Below are 25,923 nucleotides of genomic sequence, written 5' to 3'. Positions count from 1 at the left end.
TACTCTCGCTACTGTGGATCAGAAAAGTTAACTGTAAGACAATAGCCTCAATGCACACTCTGCCAGGTCAGTCACTGCTTGCAAATCACCAGGGCAATATGTACAACACACATTCATAAGCTATTGAAGAAGGAGTCAAGCTATTGACATGCTATGACTTTAAGATATGTTATACCATATGTATCCTATGATTTGCCCTCCTTAACTCATGCTTTGTATTCCCATTCTACATCTGTGGTAGAGAAGGAGTTGAGTCCTGTCTCATTCTTTTAGTCTTCAGTACAAGGCAGGAGATCCTATGGTTCATCTCATAAAAACTGTTCTCAAGTTCTCGGGCACCTAGATGAAACCTATTAGGGACAAGTTGTTTGAAAGAATTTTAGTTGCTACCCTTTTAGTCAAGGCTGTTCTTACAGCAGGTAAGACAGGAGAGCTGTAGTCTCACCTTATTTCCTAGACAGTTTTGCAGACAGCTTTTGAGGCTCCAAGAAACTTCTAGCTTCTTATTTTTGTGTTTGGAAGAAAGCAGCAACATTTATCTAATATTTTATATTTCCAAAAACACTTCTAAGCCAGGCTGTCATTCAAAATACAGTAACAAGAAAAATTTTTCTTCTTTTGGGATCCATGAAGGTATCACATAATTATCTAATAAAGGAAAGAAGCAGAATACATATACTCTTGTAAAGAACACAGAAGACAGTTTGCAGAACACATACATATTACAGCAGGATACAATAAAACTTTTCTGAATTTGAATTTTTACACCCACATTTTCCATTGTGAATTTTAACAGTCAAAGTTTCTACTTCTGGGAAGAAAACAGTCCTTGAGGAGGCTTGGGTCTTCAGCCTTCTCCATTATGTGAGCAAGGTGATGGTGCTGTAGAGTGACAGGACACACGAATTATGCTCCCTCATTTTTTCTTGGGGCTTCTGTCTTCTATGCCTGGAGAGTGATTCCAGCCATCCTGACTGCTCAGATTGTCACAGGTGTTTTAAACTTCTATCAGGAGTGTGATGAGAACAAAAGCACCAAGTTAATGTTAATCAACTTGTTTCTAGAAATCGTTTGTGTAGGTCACACATCAGAACAATTGGCCTAAATGTAAGCATTTAACCAAGTCAGTAAGTAAAATAGATGAAATAACACAGGTAACCCATCAGAAAACAAGGAAAATGCTTTCTGTCAGCCCTCCTGGTCTTTCATTAGATCACATCTTCTCTTTCTTTGCTTACCTGTAGGTCAAAAGTTGTTGAACTCAGCTTGAAGTTTTAGGTGCATTCATTACTGGCAGCATTGCCCCATAAATAGTGGTGAAAAGTAAATACAGTAGAGGGTAATGTGTAGACACAAACCCACACATTCACACACGTCTAGCTGCAGCCCACAGATACCCTTTGGTATCCATAAAGATATCTTCTGAACAATAGATAATAGTGCTTTTAAAATTAATGAGTTCCTCTTACTAGATCTTGGACAAGCAGTGACATGAAGAACAACAAACTATGAGCCTGACCAGTAAAACCTGAACCATACAAACCACAAACCTTCCTACTCAGAATAAGCTGTATCCATTGCAAGAATAAGGTGATGGAAGGTGTGTGTCCCAAAGAGTGGCACTGCTGGAATAAACTTTTTTCCCACTCATACTGAAAGGTCTTGGGGAGCATAGAAGTCTGCTAGTGTGGGGGTAACTAAGGAAAAATAATGAAAGCAACTACTGCAGCTAGGCTGAGCTGCTGGCTAAGCTGGAGAGCTACCGCAGCACAGCAAGGTGCGAGACAAGATGATTTTCCAAGGTTTCCTTCGGCTCAGTTTTTTTTTTTTGATATCCATATAGTAGAAAGTAGTTTTTGAGGAACCTGCAAGTTCAAACCTTTAATTTAACTCTGGATTCAGGCTCAGCTCTCTAGGGATGGAAAATCTGAGATGTTCTCTTTAAAGCAATAGCACTCTATACATTGTGCTATGCTGTATGCTGTCTGCTTTCTGTTAAGGTCACTTTGACTGTTTTTCCAGGTTCATTTTTTTGTAAAAATTCACATGACAAGGGCCCATTTCCTTGTGAGGTCTCAAATTCTTCAGTAATTTAGATTGGCTTGGCTGGATAGCACTTTCTTTCTGCACCATCACATTTGTCTACACTCAGGAAAAAAAAGGAGGTATACTAAAATGAATGCTTTTAAAATTCTTTCAAATCTGAAAGAATCCTGCTTCTGCTTTTTCTGTTGATTTTAATGTGTGAATAAAGATTAGGGCCACTTATTTCTCTTCTGATTTGCTAAGCTCTAATCAGTGAGGCATTGTCCTCATGTAGATGTTGTTCGGAAGCTTCTAATCATAGCTTTTCTTTAAAGTGAATATTTTCTCTGATACTGTACTAGAACACATCTCTGGCCATATCACAGAATCACAGAATGTTGGGGACTGGAAAGGACCTCGAAAGATCCTCTAGTCCCACCACCCTGCCAGAATGCGATCACCTAGAGTAGGTCACATAGGAATGCATTCAGGTGGGTTTTGAATGTCTCCAGAGAAGGAGACTCCACAACCTCTCTGGGCAGCCTGTTCCAGTGTTCTGTCACAGTGAAAACGTTTGTCCTGAGGTTTAAGTGGAACCTCCTATGCTCCAGCGTGCACCGGTTGCCCCTTTTCCTAACATCACTGGCTCTATCCTCCTGACACCTGCTCTTCACATATTTATAAACATGAATGAGGTCACCCCTCAGTCTCCTCTTCTCCAAGCTAAGGAAACCCAGCTCCCTCATAAGGGAGATGTTCCAGTCCCTTCCAGGTTGTTGATGAATATATTGAACAGTAATAGCCCCAGTAATGACCCCTGTGGAACTCCACTAGATACAGTCCTCCAACTAGACTCTGTCCCATTAACCAAAACTCTCTTCTAACTTCTTTTATTCAACCAGTTCACAATCCACCTCACTACCCAATCATCCAGACCACACTGCCTCAGTTTAGCTGCAAGGATGTTGTGGGAGACAGTGTCAAGTGCTTTACTGGAATCAAGATAAACTACATCCACTGTTCTTCTGTCCACTTGGCTTTGTCCTCATAAAAGGCTTTCAGGTTGGTCAAACATGACTTTCCCTTCCTAAAACCATCTTAACTGCTCCCAATGACCTTCTTATCCTTGATATGACTAAAGAAAGTGAACAGAATAAGTTGCTCCATCACTTTTCCAAGGATGGATGTGGGGCTGACTGATTTAGAGTTACCTGGGTCCTCCCTCTTGTCCTTTTTGAAGACTGGAGTGCTGTTTGCCTTCCTTCAGTCCTCTAGCACCTTTCCTGTTCCCCAAGACATACCGAAGCCAATGGAGAATGGCCTAGCAATGACTTCCACCAGCTCCCTCAGCACCTGCAGGTGCATCAGGACCATGGATTTATGGATGCCTAGATTACTTAATTGATCCCTAACCCAGCCCTCATCAACCAAGGCAAACTCCTCCTTTATCCTAGCTTGCTCTGAGGCCTCAGGTGTATGGGGCTCCTGAGGACAGTCTTCAGCAGTACAGGCAAAGACAAAGAAGGCATTCAGTAGGTCTGCCTTCTTTTAATCCTCTGTCACCAGAGCACCCACCTCATTTAGCAGTGGGCCTCTAATGTTAGTTTTGTCTGTAATGTATTTAAAGAAGCCCTTTCTGCTGTCCCTGACCTCTCTTGCAATGCTTGTTTCTAAGGAGGCTGTAACTTTCCTAGTTACTGCCCTACATCCACTGACAACAGTCTCCCTTTCTCAATTTTCTACATGTTGGAATGCTCTGATCTTGAGCTTGGAATAAGAGGTCCTTGAATGTTAACTATCTTGGGCACCTTTACCTTCTAGTTCCCTGTTGCATGGGATCTCCCCTAGCAATTGCTTGAAAAGGCCAAAGTTGGCCTTGCTGAAGTTCAAGGTTGTGATCCTGTTTGGTGTTCTGTTCCTACCACATAAAATCCTGAACTCCACTATCTCATGGTGGCTGCAGCCAGTGCTGCCCTCAACCTTCACCACCTCAGCCAGACACTCCTTGTTAATGAGTATCAGGTCCAGTAGCACTCCTCTCCTGATTGACTTATCCAGCACTCCATCTAGAAGTTATCATCAGTGCACTGCAGGAACTTCCTGGACTGAGATGGCTGGCTGAGTAGGCCTTCCAGCAAATATCTGGGTAGTTAAAATCCCCCATGAGAACCAAGGCCTGTGATTGTGAGGCTGCTGTCCTGCCTGTAGAAGTCCTCATGTAGTGGTTTGAAACACACTAATATTCCCCACTATCAGAAACCAAGGATTTACAACATTTTACAATTGTAGGACGTTACCATGCTGGACAGGAGATTCTGGGTCGCTCTCTCGCTTCCTGGGTCTTGAGCATGCAGATGCATCTTTACTTGTTTTCAGGATTACAGTATCACAGTGTCCAGTATATCAGAGGTTGGAAGGGACCTCCAGAGATCATCAGGTCCAACTACCCTGCCTAAAGCAGGATCACTTAGGATAGTCCACAGAGGAATGCATCCAGGTGGGTTTTGAAAGTCTGCAGAGAAGGAGACTCCACAACCCCCCTTGGGAGCCTGTTCCAGTGCTCTGTCACCCTCACTGTAGTTTCTCCTCATGTTGAGGTGAAATCTTCTATGTTCAAGTCTGAACCCATTGTTCCTTGTCTTATCACTGTGAACCACCGAAAAGAGCCTGGCCCCCTCCACGTGACACCCACCCCTCAGGTATTTATAGACATTGATCAGATTCCCTCTCAGTCTTCTCAAGACTAAACAACTCCAGGGATCTCATTGGCTCTCTTGGCCACAAGAGCACATTGTTGTTCCACAGAGAACTTGCTGTACAACAGCACTCTAAGGTTTTCCCAGACAATACTTTTCCTGTCTCATCCTTGTGGCTGTCCATTGGATTCTCTCCAGCAGGTCTCTGTCTCTCTTGAACTGGGGAGCCCAAAACTGGACACAGTATTCCAGGTGTGGTCTCACCAGGGCAGAGTAGAGAGGTAGAGGAACTTCCCTAGACCTGCTAGACACACCTTTCTTGATACATCCCAGGATCCCACAATGTTGGTGTTCTTAATACCACCTTAACATTAAGAATAGAAGTGAGGAAGAAGTGATGTTTTTCCTTTTAGAATAACAATAAAAGAAAATGAAAACCAATAGTATTGGCTGATAGGGTAGTACTTTGCCATGAAAGAATTCTGAAACCCATCATCAATCACTGGTGTTTTAAAGCATGATAAATACTAGGTATCTTTTCTGACTGTTCTTCAGACTCAGGGAGCCACTGGAATTTAAAATAGGAAAAGCCAGTTGGGCCAGATAATCTGTGCCTACCAGTATCCGGCTGATATCCTACCATGAGAGAAGTATTTGGGCTGATGTTAACATGAGACATTGACTCATACCTTCGAATTCCTCAGGTTCTCATGCCCATATGCTAACAACCATGAGCTAGTACTTAGATATTTTCAGGCCTAGATCAATGGAGAGAAAATAGTTTATGTTCCTTTTGCTGTCTCCATACCAGATAGGTGCACAGATCTCCAGAGAAGGTAGGTTAATGCATAAGTGTATCTTATTATTTTAATAATATTTTTCCACTCTGATCTAAAGACCCTGACTAGTAGTTTCAGATATTGTACTGGTGCCAAATATTCAATATATACTGAAACTAGATTTCTATTAACTTCTTTGCCCTATTTGGTGCTAACGTATTCTATGGTTAATATGAAAGCTGCTTATTTTTAACTCTGAACCATCATGTTTTAATGAAGATGTCCAAAATTAGGCTCCTGAAGTGATGCTCTGTGACCTAGATAAATTAGCCTGGTTTTTAAGGGTACTGATATCCCATAATTCTCATGGAAGTCAATAGCAGCTAGAGAAGTTCAGGTATTAATCAAGTCAATTAATTAGGTGCCTGATTATGTATTCAGGATCCTAATTTAAGTATCTAAGATGGTTAACGTTCTGAAAGCTGCAGCACAGTTATTGAGATCTGTCTTTTTCTTTCAGATAAAGTCTCAGGCTTCATATAAAAAGCATGACACTTGAAACTTAATCAGTCCTACTTCCTGTGTTTTTAATTTTTCTGTCCTTGTGTGTTATAACAGGATATCTGTAAGAGTGTCTGACTTGACTCTTTAAAAAAGAAAATTAGGTGTGAAAAGTAGGATTAAATCTAGCCAAATAATGTTAAAATCTGCAAATAATTCTTCAAATTTATGAAGTAGTTGAATTGTAATGTGTTCGTTCTTGTCTCATGTAAAAGTAGTAGCAACTGATTATCTGCTAGACTAGTTCCAAATGACAGGACTATTAAGAACAGCAGTTCTAAATATATCTTTAATGGAGTGTGTGAATAAGGCAGCAAGGTTATGTAGTTATCTGAAGAAAAGTGAAAGACTGAAGGTTGGGGTTTCTTTCTTTTTGTTCCTCCAAAGGAGTTCAGGTCATGTAGACAGTTGGCTTTATGGAATTGTGTCCTTAGAGAGACTCGATCAGGATCCAGGGTGGCACTGGAGAAAAGCTGTAAAGAAAGCAAGAGAAGCATGCATATCCAAGGTCTCTGTAATAATAATCAATTGCATTAGAATGTTGCCTGGGGCTTTGGGAACACAGGCACTTGTGGGACACTGCAAAATCTGAGAGAGAGGCTCAGAGATAGGTCATTGTTATACCAGCACTGAAAAAAGAAACTATACGATATACAATGAGAGTAAAAAATTGAATTTTCTGCTGTCATATTCCCAAGAAAAAGGACAAAATAAGAGAAAACAACTAAAAAACAAACAAACAACACCAAGCCAAAACAAACAACAGCAACAGACTCCCCCCCCACCCCCCCAACCCCCAACAAAGAAAGAATCAAAGTCAAAAATCATGACTGGAGAATCATGATGCAAGATCAAAGTACAGCCTCTGACAAGGATCAGACAGGGAAAAATCCTTCCTTTCAATGCATCCAAATTGTGAATTTTCCATTAAAATTACTATGCTATTGACAATGTCCTTTAAGTAGAAAAGCTGAGCTTGACCATTAAAATATCTTAGCATTAAATTTGAGTCAGCTAATGAAAAAACAAGATGGTTTTCAAATGCTAATTAGGTATCTTTGCTGATTACACATTCAAACCATTTAATCAAGGAACTAAAAAAAATAGCTGGCATAATTTATTCCTGTTTGTAAAATGAAATATTAATTTCTAATTAAAATGTGAGCTGAGAAATGTCTTGCTGCAGAAGTTTCAAATAAATAATAGAACATGTTGTGGTCATTTTGCAGACAGTTTGCACACAGTCCATCCTTTAAGAAAAACAAATTAACCATAATAATTATTTGTCAAGTTCCCATAATAACTGTCTCTAAAAAAAGGCACTGGAATCACTTCAGATTATATTCTATGTTGCCTGTTTCTAAAATGAACATGTCATCTATGTTATGTCCTAACCATCTGAATTACAGTAGATTTTTTTTAACCCTAAACTGCTTCTGACTTGAGGGATTCCCAAAGTTCAGAATCACAGAGTTTCATTGAGTTCTAGTTTTAAGCTTTGAATATGATGTTTAGATATTTAACCATAGCTTCTCATAAGCCACTGCCATTCCATGCCAGGTTCATGATTAGTTCCAAGAATCTTCCAATGCAGTATTCTTGCATAGAATCATAGAATGTATTTACTTGGGAGAGACCTTTTTAAAGGTCACGTTATCCAGTGTGAACCCCATTGTAGTTAACAGGGACATCTTTAACTCGATCAGGTTGCTTAGAGCCCCATCAAGCTTGGACTTATCGCAGTATTTTATCTGGGGAAGAATTTCCATAAGCTGGAAAGGCCTAATATTGATTTTAAATGCTCACCTAGTAGGTTAAATGTCTTTAAATATCTTTAAAACTTACTTGCTCATGATGGATTGCAAACATCTTCATTTGACTCACAGAATCATAGAATGTTAGGAGTTGGAAAGGACATCTAGAGATCATCTAATCCAACCCCCCCTGCCAAAGCAGCATCACACAGGAATGCATCCAGGTGGGTTTTGAAAGTCTCCAGAGGAGACTCCACAACATCGCCGGGCAGCCTGTTCCGGTGCTTCATCACTCTCACTGTAAAGAAGTGTCTCCTCGTGCAACAGGTGGAACTTCCTGTGTTTCTGCTTGTATCTGTTGTTCCTTATCCTCTTATTGGACACCACCAAAAAGCCTGGCACCTTCATTCTGACACCTAGTCTTCAGATATTTATAGACATTGATAAGATCCCTTTCAACCTTCTCTTCCTAAGACAAAATAGCCATCATTCTCAGTCCTTCTTCACAGGGTAGATGTTTAAGTCCCTTAACCATCCCCATAGCTCTCTGTTGAACTCTCTCCAGTAGGTCCTCGTTTCTCTTGAACTGAGGACCCCAAAACTGGATTATTCCAGGTGTGGTCTCAACAGGGCATATGTATAGTAATGAATGTTTGTAATTTTATATACTTTATGGTAGTTTTAAGCATAGTCCCAGTTTGGTGGGTGAAAGCAGCCACGAAGAAGTTGGCACATAACAAGTCATGTTTCTTTTCAAACACTTTCAACTGATACTGAACTGTGTGAATACAAGATACAGAAACTGAATTGTCTCAAATAGGGATAGTTACTTTCCTCTGTGGTTTTCCAGGCTATTAATTCCAAAGAACAGGAAGTAAGTCAAAAAGAGGTAATCAATAACCTTAAAACTTAACTTTCTTCATAGTTTTTGGTTATTTTACTTCACTGTTGGACATTCTGAGAAATGTATTTCTCAAGCAGTGAATATGTACAGAAGAGGTTTCAAATACCAAGTTGCAATCTTGTTCAGAGGAGAAAGAATCACAGCAAATCATACACATAGGACCATGAATCCTACTTTTTTTTCTCCAGTGGGGAGAAACACATTCTTCAGGCCATGCTGTCAACCCCTACAAAAGCTTTATTAGGCTGGTGAATTTCTGTCAAGCCTTCTGTTGTAAGTGAATCTCTCCAGACCTGCACTTAGCAGCATATGCCGTGGACATTAACTTGTAGAAGTTCTCCTCTTGTTATCCACTTTCCTGCTCTTCTTCCTGAGGCTGTAAATACTTTCTGTGGACATGTATCCTTGCAACTTTTCAACTCTGTGATCAGATACTTTCAGCTCTCACTGACAGGAATTACAAACACATGGGAACAATCTGTATAGATTGCAAACTTGTGGTTGGTACAGAGCTTCACCTTGCCAGGGACAGCCTAAGTGAAGCAAGAGACAGCCCTGTCCTGAGGTGGCTGGCATGCAGACAGTTGTGCATTGCCCTTAAGTGGTGCTTTGTATTCCCTTTGAGTCATTTCTTTTACTGCTAGCCAACACAAGAGACAGAGCAGGCTATGGAGATTTGTGGAGAAGGGGAAAAGGAACTTTTCCTGCACCAGTTGTAGTCACCTATCTTCCACTCCAGTGGCACAATGCTGGCAAAGCCATGCTGCCAGATGATGCAAAGGCTTCCGTTTAGACTCTTCTAAAGGGTCTGCAGCATTACATATCATCTGGAAATGTTTGTGAATACATAATATCTCACCCAGACATGCTCTGCCTGCTTGCTCCAGCACTGCCACACACAGACATCAGGCATGCCTAGTCTTTGCATTCACTTGAAGCTTCAGCCAGCTGCTGGAAGATGGCAGTCTTCTCATCTGCTACTTAGTTCCTTTGGGTCACTAGAAAGGAGGTGTAGGAAGAAAACTTTCTCTGTTCTCTTATGCCCAGGCACATTTGAACATGGCTTTGTCATCTCTCACTGTGAGTATGAGTTGTGTGCATTGTCACTTGATGTTTCGTCTTAAATCTGATTTTCCTGGAGTCATATAGTTGTGTGAGGGTCTGAATGTCCCTGGGGAGGACAGAAAGGGCAGAGAGGGGAAGTGAGCTTCAGACTCTTGTATCTGCTAAAAAAAGTTTGCAGACTGGGAAATACTGGAGCAGTTAGAGGTTGGTTTCCTTTTGTTTTGCTCCCACGTTGCATGGCAGATGGGCTGGATCTGAGAGTTCAGACTTGGCACGGGGCTGGCAGCACTGCTCAGTTCCCTTTCTTCTGCCCACTACCTAGTGACTCTGAGATTCCCCCCGCTTCTGATTAGTGAGTGAGTCAGCAGCTTGTGCTGTCATTTCTCCTCATAATATTTCGGCTTCACTATGGTACTGTTGTACTTGTTTATGCCAGCCTCATTCTGGAGTCTCTGATACAAAGCTCTTAAAGCCCTAGTGTGCTTACATAACATGGTATGGAGAACCATGAAAGTACATGTAAAAAAAAAAAATCTTTCCCCACTCCTCCTGACACATGAAGAGAGACAGAAGGAAGACACTTCTTTTTTGAACACTGAATAGTAATGTGTCACCCTCACGAAAACAGACAAGGCAGCTGAAGTCACTGATGGTGTGTAGTAGGTATAAAAAGGGGTTAGACATCTGAAATGAAGGAAATCTATGCCTTGATAGTGGAATTAATATTTTAGCTTCCTTTAGCCATTGAGTTGAAATGTGTAAAAGATATATTGGAAGACTATGTTAAAAAAAAAAAAAAGAAGCCTTTTAATTTTTTTTTAAAATAAATAAGCATCACACTCATTGTATACAAATATTGCTGCAGTCAGCATCCTGTTAATACCTTAGAGAATTCTAGTGCAAATTTTTGAGGAACTTCTGCTGAATGCCCAGCTTTTGAGGGATTTTCACTTCTCTCTCTAGTTTTATGCAAGAATACTAATCCAAATTAAAAAGCAACCTTCACCAGATGTAACAAAGCAGAAGTACCCTGTGCTCAGACAGAAAATATCAGGGTATCTCAAAGGGTAACTGTAATTGTATCCTAGCCTTTTCAGGGAAAAATACATCAAATATAATTGCAGGAATTCAATCTCTTTGCTTGGGGAAATAAAAACAATTTGAAGAATGGAAGTGAAGTCTTTCTGATTTAATGACATCCTGAAAATGAACTCTGCAACCCTGTGAACTCCATTTATTGCTTCATGAGTACTGTAAGATGTCAAATCTTTACCAGCACGTTTAAAATCGGGTATAGAACCTACATATTGTAAGTTAATCCTTCCTTTTAGCTGCCCTAGTGAAAGGTCTGTTTCCTCTCTTCTTGCTAAAGGGCAGAGCAGCCTGCAATTCTACATAAAGTGCTGAATTATTTTATATAGACTGGTGATGGTGCTCAGGAGGCAGTTAGGGAAAGATCCATTTTCTTAAATAATAGAACTTTTTCACGCTTACCTGACAAATAGTGGAGCTTCATTCAGTCAAATAGTTCACATACAATGGGAATTGAGTTGCCTGTTTTATCTGGTGTTCTTTTGATAACTCTTCTACTATCCATCCTGTATGTCCCATTTCTCTCTTTCAATGTATGTATCTGTCTCTTGTACTTGCCTCCCTGCTGTATAGAGCATTTATTAAAGCAAGAAGTGAAGGAGCAACCATTACCCTTATGGTCCAGTTTTGTTTGAGATCACTATAATAACTGCTTTCCTTGGAGCAGAAGCCATACAAGCAACAATAACTTAGTATGATGGGATTATTCGTTACAGGTTGAATGAGGCATTTATTATGGTCCATGACATATTTTTCAGCCTATCATTCAGTTCCATGAAAATTACAAATAGTTTTTTACCTGAGACTGGAGCAAACTGTCTTTTTTCTTACCCTATTTTGGCTTGGTAAAACCAATTGTTTTTCCACAGATTGTTTGCAAGCACATTAGCTACCCCACATTAGTAACCACACAGAGACAGCAAGGTCATTGAGACAGCCAACTAGTGCAGGCTGCAGCTCTGATATGCAATTTATTATTCTGGTCACCAAGTAGCATTTCCTGGCCTTTTCCTCACAGGCAGTCAGCTACAGCTGGAACTGCCTAGAAAACAGCCAGTTACTTCTGAAAACACAACTTCAGAAATTCTTATAGATCTTGGGCTGAAAGAGGTGGACGCTTGAAAGTTTTCATATTGAGGAGCTGACCTGTTGCTGTTGTACATAGCGAGTGCAGTGGTGAGGACAAAAATCCTCTTTATGCCAGCAAGAGGTGAGGATTTCAGTCAGCCATACAATATTAATGAATAAAATGCTCTTGTAATTAAGAAGGTGATATGAAGAGAAAAAGACAGCTAGTGCACTGGGTTTGAACACACCATCTTTACACTAATTCCACTTAGAGACATTATAATCTGTGTTATTTTGCAGTGTCTTAAAGTGAAATTGTTGAATTATTTTATTTTATTTCTTTCTTGTTAGATAAAGCAAGAGATGTTATAAATAGAATGTAAGAGGAAGTGAACTGGCAATTTATGTAAAATATTTGAATCAATAATTGAGAATGAGTTTAAATAAGTTAAACCAGATGGGCACATTTGCTTAGAGTTGTTGGAGGTTCTTTTGTTCTGTTGGTTTTTAAATTTAATTCAGATAGAAAGGACCTACAGTCTAGTCCAAGTGCCTGACCACTTCAGCACTGATCAAAAAAGAATGCTATGCATTGTTCAAATGCCTCAAAATGTCCAAATGCCAACACTGACAGGCTTGGGGCATCAACCACCTCTCTAGGAAGCCTATTCCAGTGTTTGACCCCCTGCGGTTAAGGTGATATAAACTGAGACTGAAGAAGAACACAATAAATCTGCCTCCATAATTTCTCCAATGCATATGGACATTTGCTGTAAGCCTGGGTTCCACTTTACCAGTTCATGGTGTAACTGCTTCTCTGCCACCTGGCATTATTCAGGAAGAAGCCTCTTTACTATTTGGCATGGCTTTGTGCCAAGTCATTACACATGCAGTCCAAGGATGGGAGAGTGAAAGTTAGCCTGGATTGTGTTTCCAGGTTTATTTATTTATTTTCTTAAATGAGCACTTGTATTGAATTTAACCAGCATCAACCACAAAGCATATCAATTCTGGGCATTTTCTAAAACCTTTAGTCTTCTATCAGGACAACTAGAAAGGTTGATAGCTCTCAGAATAGTTGCTAACTGGACCAAAATTGCAAAACCTCTTTTTGTGTGCCCTTGAATATTTGGCAGATAACAGTAATAAGCCGTAAAATTATGTGCCTATTCCAGATGAAACATTATCATTTATAATAATTTTATTCAACAGATTTTGGATTTTTATTCTAATCAAGAGTCATCTGTGAACAGACTGTGCTCTTTATCAAATGTCTGTGTTTGTTCAAAATTTGCCACTTGGTTAGGTGTTGATCAGATTCCCCAACCAAAATGTTTTTACATCTTTTCCCATCTCAAGTTCCTTCCTTCTCTATGTTTTCTGTGGAATGCAAACAAATAATTCCCTGTGTTTAACTTTTTATTGAATATTAACATAAACTTTTCCTATCTTTATACATGAAAATTTAATCATTTCTAGCCATAATTCTGATAATCAAGTTTTCCTCATTTCAATTTGTCAGTAGAATTTGCACAAGTAACAACTCTGCTCTCAAAAATACTGTTAGTCCCACATGAACTTCACAGCAAAAGCAGTAGACTAAGTAAATGATTGGTTTATGTTCAGGACCTTCTAAGCACCTAGCTGAACCTAATATTAGATGTGAGGCACATTATGGTAAAAGGAAAGACTCACAGAGAGATTCATGGCATTTCAGACTGTCCTCCCTTCCTTCTTCCTCTACTTAGGTATTAGTTTTAGCTGTGTTGGGAGTGCTTTTCAGTTGTGTGCAGCCAGAGCATGGTGTTTGGGTTTTTTTGTTTGTTTTTTGTTTGTTTGGTGTAGTAGTATATATGTGTACATACCCTTCACCCCTTCCAGCTTTAAGATTGACTAGCGGAAACAAAGACTAAATCCAAAACTGTGATAAGATAGAATGACCCAGACTATTAAGGATATTAAGGAATTGTTAAAATTAAATCATTAAAGGAAGATTAGATTGAATTCAATAAAAAAAAAAAAAACTATGGAATTTAGGACACCTGAATTCTTCAAGGTCATTCAAAAAAGTAGCAACCTAATTTTAGTGGCTTTAATTAATCCAGCACTCACACAGTATCCAAATTTTCTTTGCTTAGTGAAAATGAAGGTCTCTAAACCATTAAAAAAAAAAAAGGCTAACAAAATTTCTGTTTTTAATGTTAATAAAGCCTAGTATTCAAATTAGTTTTCATAGACCAAGGGTTATTTTTCCAGAGGATAAGAGGAAGGAAGTTTCACAGTCCAGAGTTCTGCTTTGCCCTTTGTAACATTTCGAAGACCTACTGAGGAAAGAAAAAGCCCCATAACAAACACTATAGTTCTTGCATTTGTCTTATGAAAACTTAATTGAACATTAACTGCCTCTGTTTTGTCTCTGACTTAACATAGTTATGTGATTTCATTTGTTTTAAAAATCCCACACATTTCTTACTGATCACTATAAATGAATTTTTACAAGCTCAATTGCATGCATATATTGATAATTTATGATGATGAAAATCAGATAAAATTGATTTTGACTCTAGGAAATTAAGTTTAGGTAAAGCATGAGGAGGTGTTTAAGAAAAGACTGGATGAGGCACTTAGTGCCATGGTCTAGTTGATTAGTTAGGGCTGAGTGATCACTTGGACTTGATGATCTTGGAAGTCTCTTCCAACCTGGTTGATTCTGTGATTCTCATGCTGGATTTACTGGCAAATATCTTATTTGTAGATATGGATGTTTATATTGCTAATCTGTAGACAATTATAGATGTTTATATTGCTAATCTGTAGACAATTCATTACCATATAATGCATTAATTCCAAGGGACTGATCAGCAGAGAAAATACAGCCAGATACAGCACGTTACCATATTCAGGCAACAGGTGTCAATAGCATGCTGCACATGTTATATGCATTATATACATAAGTGAGGGTAGATGTAGTAGGTAAATATTCTGTCACTTTACATAAAAGGTTTCTATTCTTTCTGTGTTTCTGAACATGAAACTGAATGGCATTGGTTTCATGTGATTTGACTGGTAGCTACGAACTTTCTCCTGAAAAGAAAGCAGCATCTATATTGCCTCTGGGAAATATTTCTCCAGCTGCTCCTTGTTTAGTTGTGTTGGTGGTGAATGTACAGATGGCAGTGAGAGAAGGACATGTACTCATTCAGTCATATTTCCATAAGGCTTTTTAATTTACATCACAACTGTTTGCTATGGTCAGAACATCTGGAAAACAGTCGATGAAACAAGATTTTTTTTTCCCAGTTTCAATTAATGTCCTGTGCAAGGCAGACCCAGAGAAAGAAATCTAGACATACCTGCCTTTGGGATCTCTGCTATCCTATTGAATTCCCAGATGACATTTCTGAATTGTAGGATAAACAAGTTGAGATGACCTATCAGACATTCTTCCAAGGATAAATGGTAGGCTGGTCTTCATGATTTGATATGAAAGCCATATCATATTTACATTATGGGAAGAAATTGTTTTTGACTGGAAATTTTCAGTGAACTTGTAGGTTTTCTGCTTTTCTTTGTGTTAAAATGACAACTATCTTCTCCAACCTGGATTTGAGAAGCATCAGTTAACTCCTAGTCTCTCACACATCCTACTTCCCTAACACAGACAAGGTGTCACTTAGACAAAATAAGAGTCTGGATTGCAAATGCCTGTTAAACACTGAGCAGTGTGGGAGGCCTACGGATAAAAGCATCTTGCAGTTTGAAGCATATTGCAATAGAGTGACCTGGGAAGGAAACAACACAGGGAAATTTCTTACTTCTGCTCTCTCAGGACCCCCACAGAAAACATCTACTGTGACTCAAGGTCAGCACTGACACCATGAAGCAGTTCATGATGGGAAGTGGGGAAATGGACTGGGACCCATTAGGGTCTAATGTGAAATGCAACCACAAACCCTTGGGCAGTGCTTGCACATCAAGCAATCAGAGCTAAAATCTACATGTGTGGAAAACCTGCACTGCCACATTGTTTCTCATCAGTGGACAGAGACTTCAATGTCTGCTTGATGGAGTTACATAAAAAGTCTTTCAGCTACATGAACTTCACTTGACTTTCTGTAGTAATCCTAAACAGGCATATCTAATCCTACTTTTAGCTGAAATTTTTATGTCTGATAACTTGAGAAGTAAAGCTGAAATAGTTTGCTTGCTGAAAAGGACCTTGCTATCTTGGCCCATAAAAACATGAGATTTCAAAAAATAAAAATGAAAATAAAATTTTCAAATATAACAAAAAGTAAAATGTACTAGTAAATTGCTGTTAAAAATTGTTCTAGCTTCATTCTAATGCTGGGCTGTTTAACTCTTCTTAGCATATGGTATGACAAGGAAAAATTCCACAAAGAACAAATTAAAGCTGACAATTTGATTAAACTGGTGCTTTCTCACGAGGCATGCCACTTTCAATGCATTTCAATGAAATTTTAAAAATTTAATTAAAATCCCTGCTTGGCACCTTGTTTGTGCTTCTAAAGCTTTAGAAGAGAAATGAGAAAATTCATTTTTATATCTCACTGATTTTTCATATTTTAATGTTATTTCATCTTTGTTTATAATGACACTTTTTTTTTTTTTTTCCTTACTATTGCAGGCAATGAAAGCCTAGAAGAAAATTATGTGCAGGACAGTAAAATGGGATTTGTCATCAATGCTATATATGCTATGGCTTACGGGCTACAAAATATGCATCATTCCCTTTGCCCAGGACATATTGGGCTGTGTGATGCTATGAAGCCTATTGATGGCAGCAAGCTCCTGGAGTTTCTCCTCAAATCTTCATTCATTGGTGTTTCTGGAGAAGAAGTTTGGTTTGATGAAAAGGGAGATGCCCCTGGAAGGTAAAAATATGTTTTATCTCAACTAATTAAACCAGATATTGAAAAAGAGAAATGCTGATGGGTTTGCTGACAGAGATTTGTTTGGCTGTTTTGCTTAAGCGAAAAGCATGCAGGGTAGGAGATATAAATGGAGTTATCATTCTGTGATTCTGTGATTAGTCTTACCAATTAGGTAGGAATAGCACTGGTAACACATGATACAACGATAGCTACAGCTTTTGTAGGACAGGAATTACAGTACAGCCTGTAAAATTTCTACAGTTTCAGGAGAGGTAAAACCTTTTGTCTCACAGACTTCCGGTGTCCAAGGTTCCACTGGGACTCAGCACCAGGGTTTTAATGTGTATAAAGCCTCATACAAGTGACTGGAATTTTAACAAAACATTTATTTGCTAAGTCTTTGAAGGTACGGCTGCAGAGCACATCCTTTTCCAACTGAAAGCCATGCTGTACCCTAGCCAGAGACTTTTTAGTTCTGCTTGTTGAACTTCTGTGTGCTCTGCTTGACTCGTTTCACTCCAAATAAGATCACCCATCCCAGGCTTCCATCTGCGGTAGCTGCTACTGTCTACCCCTCCCTAGTACACAGTATGTACCACAACTTTGTGGACTTGGATGTCACCTTTGTTTCTCTTCCAGGAGCCAACTGACAGAAAACTTTTCTTCCTTATTTAGTTCTGTGAGTTCTGTCCAACTATTTTAAGTGTGACACATCCAGATGGGATTTTTTTTTTTTTAATAAATAAGTTCAATTCAGCTGCTGAAGTATATAGTCCACTATTAACTGAAACCTAGTCAGAGGTTACTTTGTTGAAGTTAGTTTTCCTGTTGGGTTATAAAAGCATTATAAAAGACTCTCTCACTCCATCTTTGGGCTTATTGTGTAAATGCATCTTGGTGCCAACACTGCACAAAGAGGGTGCTCTGGAGCAAACAAGAATTTGTAATCTGGTGTGTGCCTTCAAAGAATGCTTGTAAAACACAGTGACCTTTAAGCAACTCTTACCTCTATTACCAGCTTTATTAGCAAAACTGGCCAACTTTTTTACCTTTTGCTATTTGCATTGCTTGTTATTTTTAAACAGTATATGCATTTAAATAGCTTGTTATGTTTAAATAGTAATAATTTTTAAAAAGGGTCAGTTTGGTCTTCTTGAGTGTTCTATCCTTTAGATTTCTTTATTCAAAGATATAGATAGAGCTAGGTCAGACTTTGAAAGTAGAAGCAAGCAGCTGCCTTACAGTCAAACACATACTTACTGACATAAATGCATAAATCAAGCCTTTGTACATATGATTTAGGTAGTAGAGAGAAATTGCTACTTAGTGTAACTTTAAGTTAATACACACTATTTATCTCCATAAAAGTATTATTTCAGCTTTGCATATGCTGTTTTGTCTGCCTGTTAGTTATGTGGTTTGGTGTAATTTTCCAGATTTAGCCCAATTCTTACTTATTAACTTGTCACCTGAGAGCATTTCCACAACTTGTTTGTTGGGTGAACAAACTGTACCACTGTATCAATACCCAGAAGAACTTTCATGTCTTGGCAAAATGAAATTCTAACCACCACATACAACACCCAAATGCAGCAGAGAGCCAGATCTGTATTTTAGCTTTTCTGTACCAATGCAAGAATGTCACACAAGTATATAAAATGTTTTTTGCTATTATGTTATCATATCATGTTATCAAATCAACTTCACAAGATGGAATAAATCAATATTCCTTCTTAGAAGGCAGCAACCTTCCTCATGCTTTATTTTCAAAATCTGTGAGGCTCTTCAAGCAATTGACTCTTACAAGCTTCTAGCTACAATCATCAGCAGATAGAGATGCCTGTAGTTACATTTGCCTGACAGTCACATAATTTTATGTTTTGAACTGCTTACAGCTTCATCAAACCTTAACCATTTGTTTAGATATAATACATTTTCTATCTCAGTCTCAGTCTCAGTTCATGGTTTCAAGCTTTTATCATAACGAGATTAGAAAACATGAGGTACTTTTTCAAGGTTTATTTCTTCTGTGCAGAATCTTTTTTAAAAAAAAGAGCTTGTAAGTAGAAACGTGAAGCAGACCTTTATCAGGAGGGCACAAATACAGTCATTCAACTGACTGCAGGAAAAATGCTGTGGAATTAGTTCTGGAAAACCAACAGTATGTGCTCAGTATACTGTCATTAAGAACATGCTGGTAAAATTGCTGAACTTTTTACTTCCCTTGAGTACTTCCCATTTCCTTTTTCAATAGTAATCATATCACTCAAATTCCCAGAAATGGATGGAGAAGGTGTGAGGAATGCAGTAGCCACCACATCCTTCTCTGCAGCTATGCAAGGGGCGAGAGACAACTTCAATTCAAGTTCATGTTTGTTCTAGGGCTGCTGCCTACTTTTTGTTTACGGCAGCTATGAAGAAACTTACCTCTCTAGGACAAACAATTTGTGTAGACCTCTGTCCATGAAATGCTATGTGACAATGGGCCAGAGATCTTTCAACATCTGCAACAGACTCATGGGTAAGGAAATACTGATTTTCAAAAGCTAATAGAAATGTTGCTTTCTTTTAATTAGATTTGGATGTAGACTGATATGTCTATCTAGTTCAACATTTACAGTCATTGTTCTGTCTTCAGACATGGCAACTATACCAACTCCAGTCTTTGAATAAATTATGAAATGCATAATGCAAAAACTTCAAACTTGCATATAAGGAAATTTTTTTTTTTTTTAGTATAGGTGGTTGTTTTGGCCAGTAACATCCCAGCATTGCTCAGGATTGCTGCTTTTCATTCTGCTTTACAGGATAGCAAACCTCACTGCCAGTCTGATATTATTGCTATGGAAAAAAGGTAGCTTCAGCTATCTCAGAATAACCAGAGTAAGAGTGCCTGTCATGTTATGGGTAAGAACACATTGCCTCCCTGTCTCAGAGTTCAGGACTCTTACTGCAACTATTTGGCAAAACTATTGTTTGCCTCTCTTTTTTTTCCAGTGCCCCAATAAGGACTTGTGCTGACACAGCTTCAGAAAGTTAAAACAATCAAATGGTTTAATTTATCACTGTGACGCATACAATAGATTCAGGACTGACCATGAAAAATGCACTAACTACAAGACTGATCTCAGGTTAATAAATACTGGATAACATCCAACAAAGTTGGAGACACAAATCTTTGTGATAGCTCTAATATGTATTAGAAAGGAAGTAAAAGTTAAGCCATATATTGAAGGTGCAATTCCTACCAAGAAAGGTCTCCCTGTCTTGGGTCAAAGGAAAGGAACAAAGTCCATTGAGCATCCTTGTCTCAGTCTTTTCCTCCTAACTGCTGCTGTTGATGCTGCTGCTGCTATTGCACCTGCACCGCGCATACTTGTGTGACCACTCTGTCCCACCCTACCCTACCTTTGGCTGTTTCTGCCTTCTAGGTGACAGCTAGCATGGTTTGGGTGAGTAACACAGTCATATGTGTTTAGCAGGTACTCCATTTGGCTCATTGTGATGCTGAAGGGTGTCAACTCTAATATTAAAACTGCAGTTAGTTAGGCAAAGGTCTTCCCTGAGGCACTCTAGCCTTTAAAGTCTGTTTTGAAGCTGCGTGTTTATGTTGGTTTAGTCTTGCTTCACAAATTTTAGCCAAAACAGGGCCACCTTATCTTCACAAGAGTCCTTCCTTCAGCCATTTGGCAGGCAGATTCATGGATCTTCATTTAACATAAACAGCCCTTGGTTGTGAATCACCTTGGTCCTGAAGTACATTAAATTAGCTTGCATTCTTGTCCTACAATGAGTTAGGCACACAGTGGGCCTGTGACCAGCTGGCTAATGATCTGGCTCATCTCACAAATAACTTGTTCATATGACACCACCTATTTGGTAACATCATTTCCCACTATACCAGAAAGCTTGCTCTTATATTAAAAGAAGGGTTCATTGTCTTATCCACAGAATGTTTTCATGGCTTCTGTAAATGCTGCCATATGTATATGCCCCCATGGTCCTCACCCACTTAGAAGTTCATGACTTGTTATCAAAATCACTTCTTTCGGGATAATAATTTTTATCTTGGACACAGCCCCACTAGGCTGGTCAGGCAGGACCTGCCCTTAGTAAAGCGATGCTGGCTGTCTTGAATCACCTCCCTGTCCTCCATGTGTTCCATCATGGCATCTAGGAGGATCTGTTCCATGATCTTCCTGGGCACAGAGGTGAGGCTGACAGATCAGTAGTTCCCAGGGTCCTCTTTTCTACCCTTTTTTAAAATGAGTGTAATGTCCCTTCTTCAGTCGCCAGGGACTTCATCTGACTCCCAGGACTTTTCAAATGTTATGGAAAATGGCTTGGCAACTACATCAGCTAACTCCCTCAGGACTCTGGGATGCATTTCATCAGGTCCCATGGACTTGTATATCTTCAGGTTCCTCAGGTTCCTCATGATGAGTCATGGGTTCATGCGGAGTCACAGGACATGCTTTGTTGCTGAAAACTACATCAGCCAGTTCTCTCAGGACTATGGGTCAGGGTCAGGACTCCTGTCTGTCGAGTCTACATTATAAAGTGTCTGTTTGTTATTGTTTTTTGCTGTCCTGATTCTTCACAATCATGGAAGCAGCATTCTTTTTTCCATCTTATTCCTTTTCAAAAACTAGGGTACAAGTAGGAACTTGAATTTCACCTGTTTTCTAAGCAACTGCTTGATTAGTAGCCAACTGCCAACCAATGGAACTGTTTCCTGCTTGGAGTTCCTCTGAATTCAGTGGCAAGATTCCCTTTTTCAATATGATTCAGTGGAACTCTGCAGTGGCACTGACATTGTCTGAGCATGCATATTTGCAAGACTAAGGTCTAAATACAGTCATAAGTACACATTTCTTTAAATCATCTTTAACTACCAAGATCCCAAAGACTCAATTAAGGTAAAAAAGTCATCTAGAGAGTGTAATTCTAACACTTCTTTCCTCTGAGAATTGCAGAGAAAGTTGAAATTTTTACGTTTGAATGTCAGTAAGAAAAATAAAAACTTAGTTTGTCTCTTTGCCCACAACCAAGCATCCCAGTTTTATCATACTTTGTTTACCTTTCATTCCTAATGCACATATAGGTTAGCAACACTCATCCTACCCAAATGAATATTTTTCCGCAGCAACTGAGACAATCCAGTAAAGAAAAACAAGGCAGTAACTCCCAGGCTTGGAAAACAAAACATGCTTTGCGATGTTCAGCTCCAGTGATGATTTCTGGTTTGCAGCTTTCTTTTCCTTGTCATTTTTTTAAACAAACCTTTCTCCATTCTTGTCTTAACAGGCTAGCTCATAGGTCCACCCTCTTTTGTGATTATCTCTGTGTCCGTTCTTCCATTTTTGTTCCTCTTTTGTGATTATCTCTGTGTCCATTCTTCCATTTTTGTTATCTCCTACTATGAAATCACCACACTTAATCACTTCTTTGCACTAGCTGCATTCTGTGGGTTAAAGAAGGATCAGAATAAGTGGCAGTAAGGGATGTGCACACACCAGGCCAAACATATGGGAGGCAATGATGAAGGCAAGGAAGCTAAATGTTTATCACAACAGTGTTTTATGCTTCCTTTACATTAGCCGTGGAAAGTTCTGTCCTACTTGCCTAAGGCAAGGAAGAAAATTTTGTGCCTGAGCTGGTGACTTTACCTGATATTCTCACTGGGCTGGGTAATAAAAATAGTTGAACTAGTGCTACAGTTTACTTATGGCATACCAGTTCAGTTAGTCTGAGCACTTCCACTGCTCTCTTTAGAGCTCCTAGCAGGGGCTATACTGCAACCAACCTGTATGTAGGCTTCAAGCAAATGTTAAAGATATCTTGAAAAATGGCTGAAAACCAGATCATCCAGTCCGTGACTACAAGGGGCATCTTTAGCAGAGCTTGTTGGTTTTGATGTGCCGTTCTTCCTGGACAGTTTTATGTAAGCAGGACAGGCAATCAGTAGTTGTGTGGCAATCAGAACTGTCATTTTCCATGATACTAGTGCAAGTCTTATAGTATATGGTTTTTATGTGAGTCTCTAGTCCCTGGTGTTGAGGGATAGCATGAATTTTTTGAAGCAGAATGAGAATGGCAAGGTAAATTTTTACCTTTCATTTGCAGGAGAGTAACTCGCTTTCTCTTTTTTCCATTGCAGGTATGACATCATGAACCTGCAGTACATAGAGCCCAACCGCTATGACTATGTCCTCATCGGGACCTGGCATGAAGGTGTGCTTAACATTGACGACTACAGGATTCAGATGAACAAGAGTGGAATGGTCCGATCAGTGTGCAGTGAGCCTTGCTTGAAGGGCCAGATTAAGGTGTGCCTCAGACACTTACCGCTATAGAAACGTGAATAACCAGCCAAGTCCCTTTTCCCTAAACTCAAACAAGCTTCTTTAAGCCAAGTGATTGGACATCCTTTTCTTCAGGAAAGCCAAAAATATGGAAAGACTCCCAGATTAACATTTTACTCTTACAATCCCCCATGTGGGCCTGTGTTTTCTAAAATTGCCCTTTGTAGTGATGCAGAATCCTCTAGTGAGACAAGATTTGAGTTTCACCTTATGTGAGAAAGAACAAGATTTTTGCTTAGTCATTTCCTACAATATTCAGTGTCTGTGATTTACTTGGGTGCTGATCCTGAAACTAATGTCACCCATGAGACTTCACTATTTTGTTACAACAGTAACATCTGCAAGAAAAAGGGGGAGAATTAAAAAACAAACAAAGTCTATTTGTCTCATGCTCACAACAGGAGGTATGGAAACACAAATGAAATCACTCTGTGTTTACCAACAGTATCACTTGTATCAAATATAAATAATCTGCCACCTCCCATGTCCAGATGACATAAAGACATGTTCCACCATTGTCAAAATGGTGTGGATGCAGTAAGTTTAAAGACAAGAAGGTTATTCAGGAGCAGATCTTAAAGCAGATCTCCCTTTCTAATTTCATTTAATAAGCACATATACAGCTTTTTAATTCTATATTGCTGCTCTAAGAAATAAATGATTGATAATTTGGCAAAGGGATAGTGACTTACTCCAACAGTCTTGGAGGGGAAATGTTATTGGTATTTACTACCCTTGAAAACATCTTTTCCCTGTTTCTGAGATTGTACAGTTTGTGTATGTGTGTATATGTAAACACCATGCATACAAAATACCAAATTCAGCTCCCATTGAAGTCTATTGGACTCTCTCCACAAACTGCAGAAGGAAATGTTAAGGAAAAAAAGCTGGCAAAGGCAGCATTCAACAGAACAAACATTTTGCATTTCATAGCTACATTTTGCATACAGAGAGAAGGCTGGATTCCTCCTTTCTGGCAAATAGGGTCAGAGTCTTTGCTGGAGCTCCATGAACTGGACATACACTTACTCTTTCTTTCAGCCTCAGTGTAACAAAATTAAAAGTCAAGACAAGAAAACCCTCTTTTTGGCATTTATTAATCTTCACTGCACAGAAAGATACAGCTTTCAGGGACATTTGTCTCCGGAAAAGCTGTTCTGAAGGATGCTTTTGGTAACCACATATTGTTCTTATTTTCTACTAGGACTCATTCCATCCTTTTAGCAGTATATTTTAAAATTTGCTCTTATTTGGATTTCTATTTACACTAGTGTAATGAGCCCCAGTGAGACCTGGGTGAGTTGATGTGGATGTGTATGTATATATATACATGTCTGTGTATATGCATGAATCACTCATTCTTCTGACCTTGACTTTGTTTACTCCTTTTTACTATGCAACAAATATTAACTGTGGGCTGAGCTACTCAACCTGACCTGAACCATCTCTCGCTTTAAGCCTCTCCTCAAATTTACACTCACCATGAGTCTGTACCAAAGGGAAAATGGTTTTCTACTTTTAACTCTCTAAAACTGTGTAGGATTGTCCCCAGAGTTTATCCCTGAACTCCTAAGCACAACTTTTAATAGGCAGGGCCAAATACAGAGTCAGGGTTCATGTTTTCTAGTTGTTTGAAATGTTCCATACATGAGAGTCTGCCATTTTTTAAACAGTGCAGATGGTATATGTTTGGGGGGTGTGTGTGTGCTTCTGTGTTGCCTTATAGAGGATCGTAGCTGAGTGTTTTGTATTACAGGTGATCAGGAAAGGAGAAGTGAGTTGCTGCTGGATTTGCACTGCTTGCAAGGAGAACGAATTTGTTCAGGATGAATTCACATGTAAAGCCTGTGAGCTTGGATGGTGGCCTAATACTGACCTGACAGGTAGGGATGTGCCCTTCCAAATGCATTCCCATTTTATAGGGCACAAGAGGAACAGCATATGGTGGAGAATATGGTGTCACCATGCAGACATCCCAATGCAATTTGGGGTGAATGAAAAGTGCTGTATCTTTTGGTTCAGTTCAACAGCAGTGACAACAAAGAAAGCAGAACTTCTACCAAGAAGCAATGACACAGTCTTTCTGTTCCTCCCCTTCAGTTAGCATTGGACAACAAATGAACTTTGCAGCATTTGCTTCAGTTTCGGCAGAGATATCACAGGAACTCAGTGCATCCTTTTCAGATTGACTTGATGGTCTTTCTGATAATTATACCATGTAATTAGTAATACTTTATCTGGGCTTTCTGTCCATGCAATAACTGACTACCATATTTTCATTTGGTATAAAGATCATTCTCAGTGAACCCACCACCAAGAGGAATGTCAACAAAATCCTAATAAAGGCTGGAAGAAGAAAGCAAACAAGGGTTGGTCTCCCCTGTGTATATGCTTTGGAACTCTTTGCTGCATCATCTTTCTCTTATTTTGTACCTCTCAAGGTCAATCTGCACACCTGCTCTGGGCTTTATAGCCATCACTATTCCAAGAAAATAGATTTAATGCTTGGAGAAGCACCACTTTGACCTTGAGGTTTGCTTTGTATCACTGTAAAAGACTACTGGCACCTCTGTCCCATGCCACACATCTGCAAATTCTGGGTGACAGTATTTTGTAGAACATCATTGCTTGACATGGAAGCAATCTGAATACCTAGCTGAAGATCAAATGTGCATCTTGTCACGTATCTGTCCTTCAATATCACTGTCTGACAGCTAGA

General features: G+C 39.2%; 1 protein-coding gene across 3 annotated transcripts in view; it reads left to right on the top strand.

Annotated features, from left to right (window-relative positions):
* The window catches only part of GRM1 (glutamate metabotropic receptor 1), a 179,585-nt gene that overhangs the window by 124,313 nt on the left and 29,349 nt on the right, over positions 1 to 25,923 (top strand). For all 3 annotated transcript variants that reach the window (XM_054399272.1, XM_054399274.1, XM_054399273.1), the window contains exons 4-6: positions 16,593 to 16,839; positions 23,000 to 23,168; positions 24,961 to 25,087. In XM_054399272.1, coding sequence (XP_054255247.1) covers positions 16,593 to 16,839; positions 23,000 to 23,168; positions 24,961 to 25,087 — 543 coding nt within the window. The remainder of the gene's footprint in view (positions 1 to 16,592; positions 16,840 to 22,999; positions 23,169 to 24,960; positions 25,088 to 25,923) is intronic.

The sequence above is a fragment of the Indicator indicator genome, chromosome 2 (assembly GCF_027791375.1).
Source record: "Indicator indicator isolate 239-I01 chromosome 2, UM_Iind_1.1, whole genome shotgun sequence".
NCBI classification, from domain to species: domain Eukaryota; kingdom Metazoa; phylum Chordata; class Aves; order Piciformes; family Indicatoridae; genus Indicator; species Indicator indicator.
This window is presented reverse-complemented; position numbering and strand designations above follow the sequence as displayed.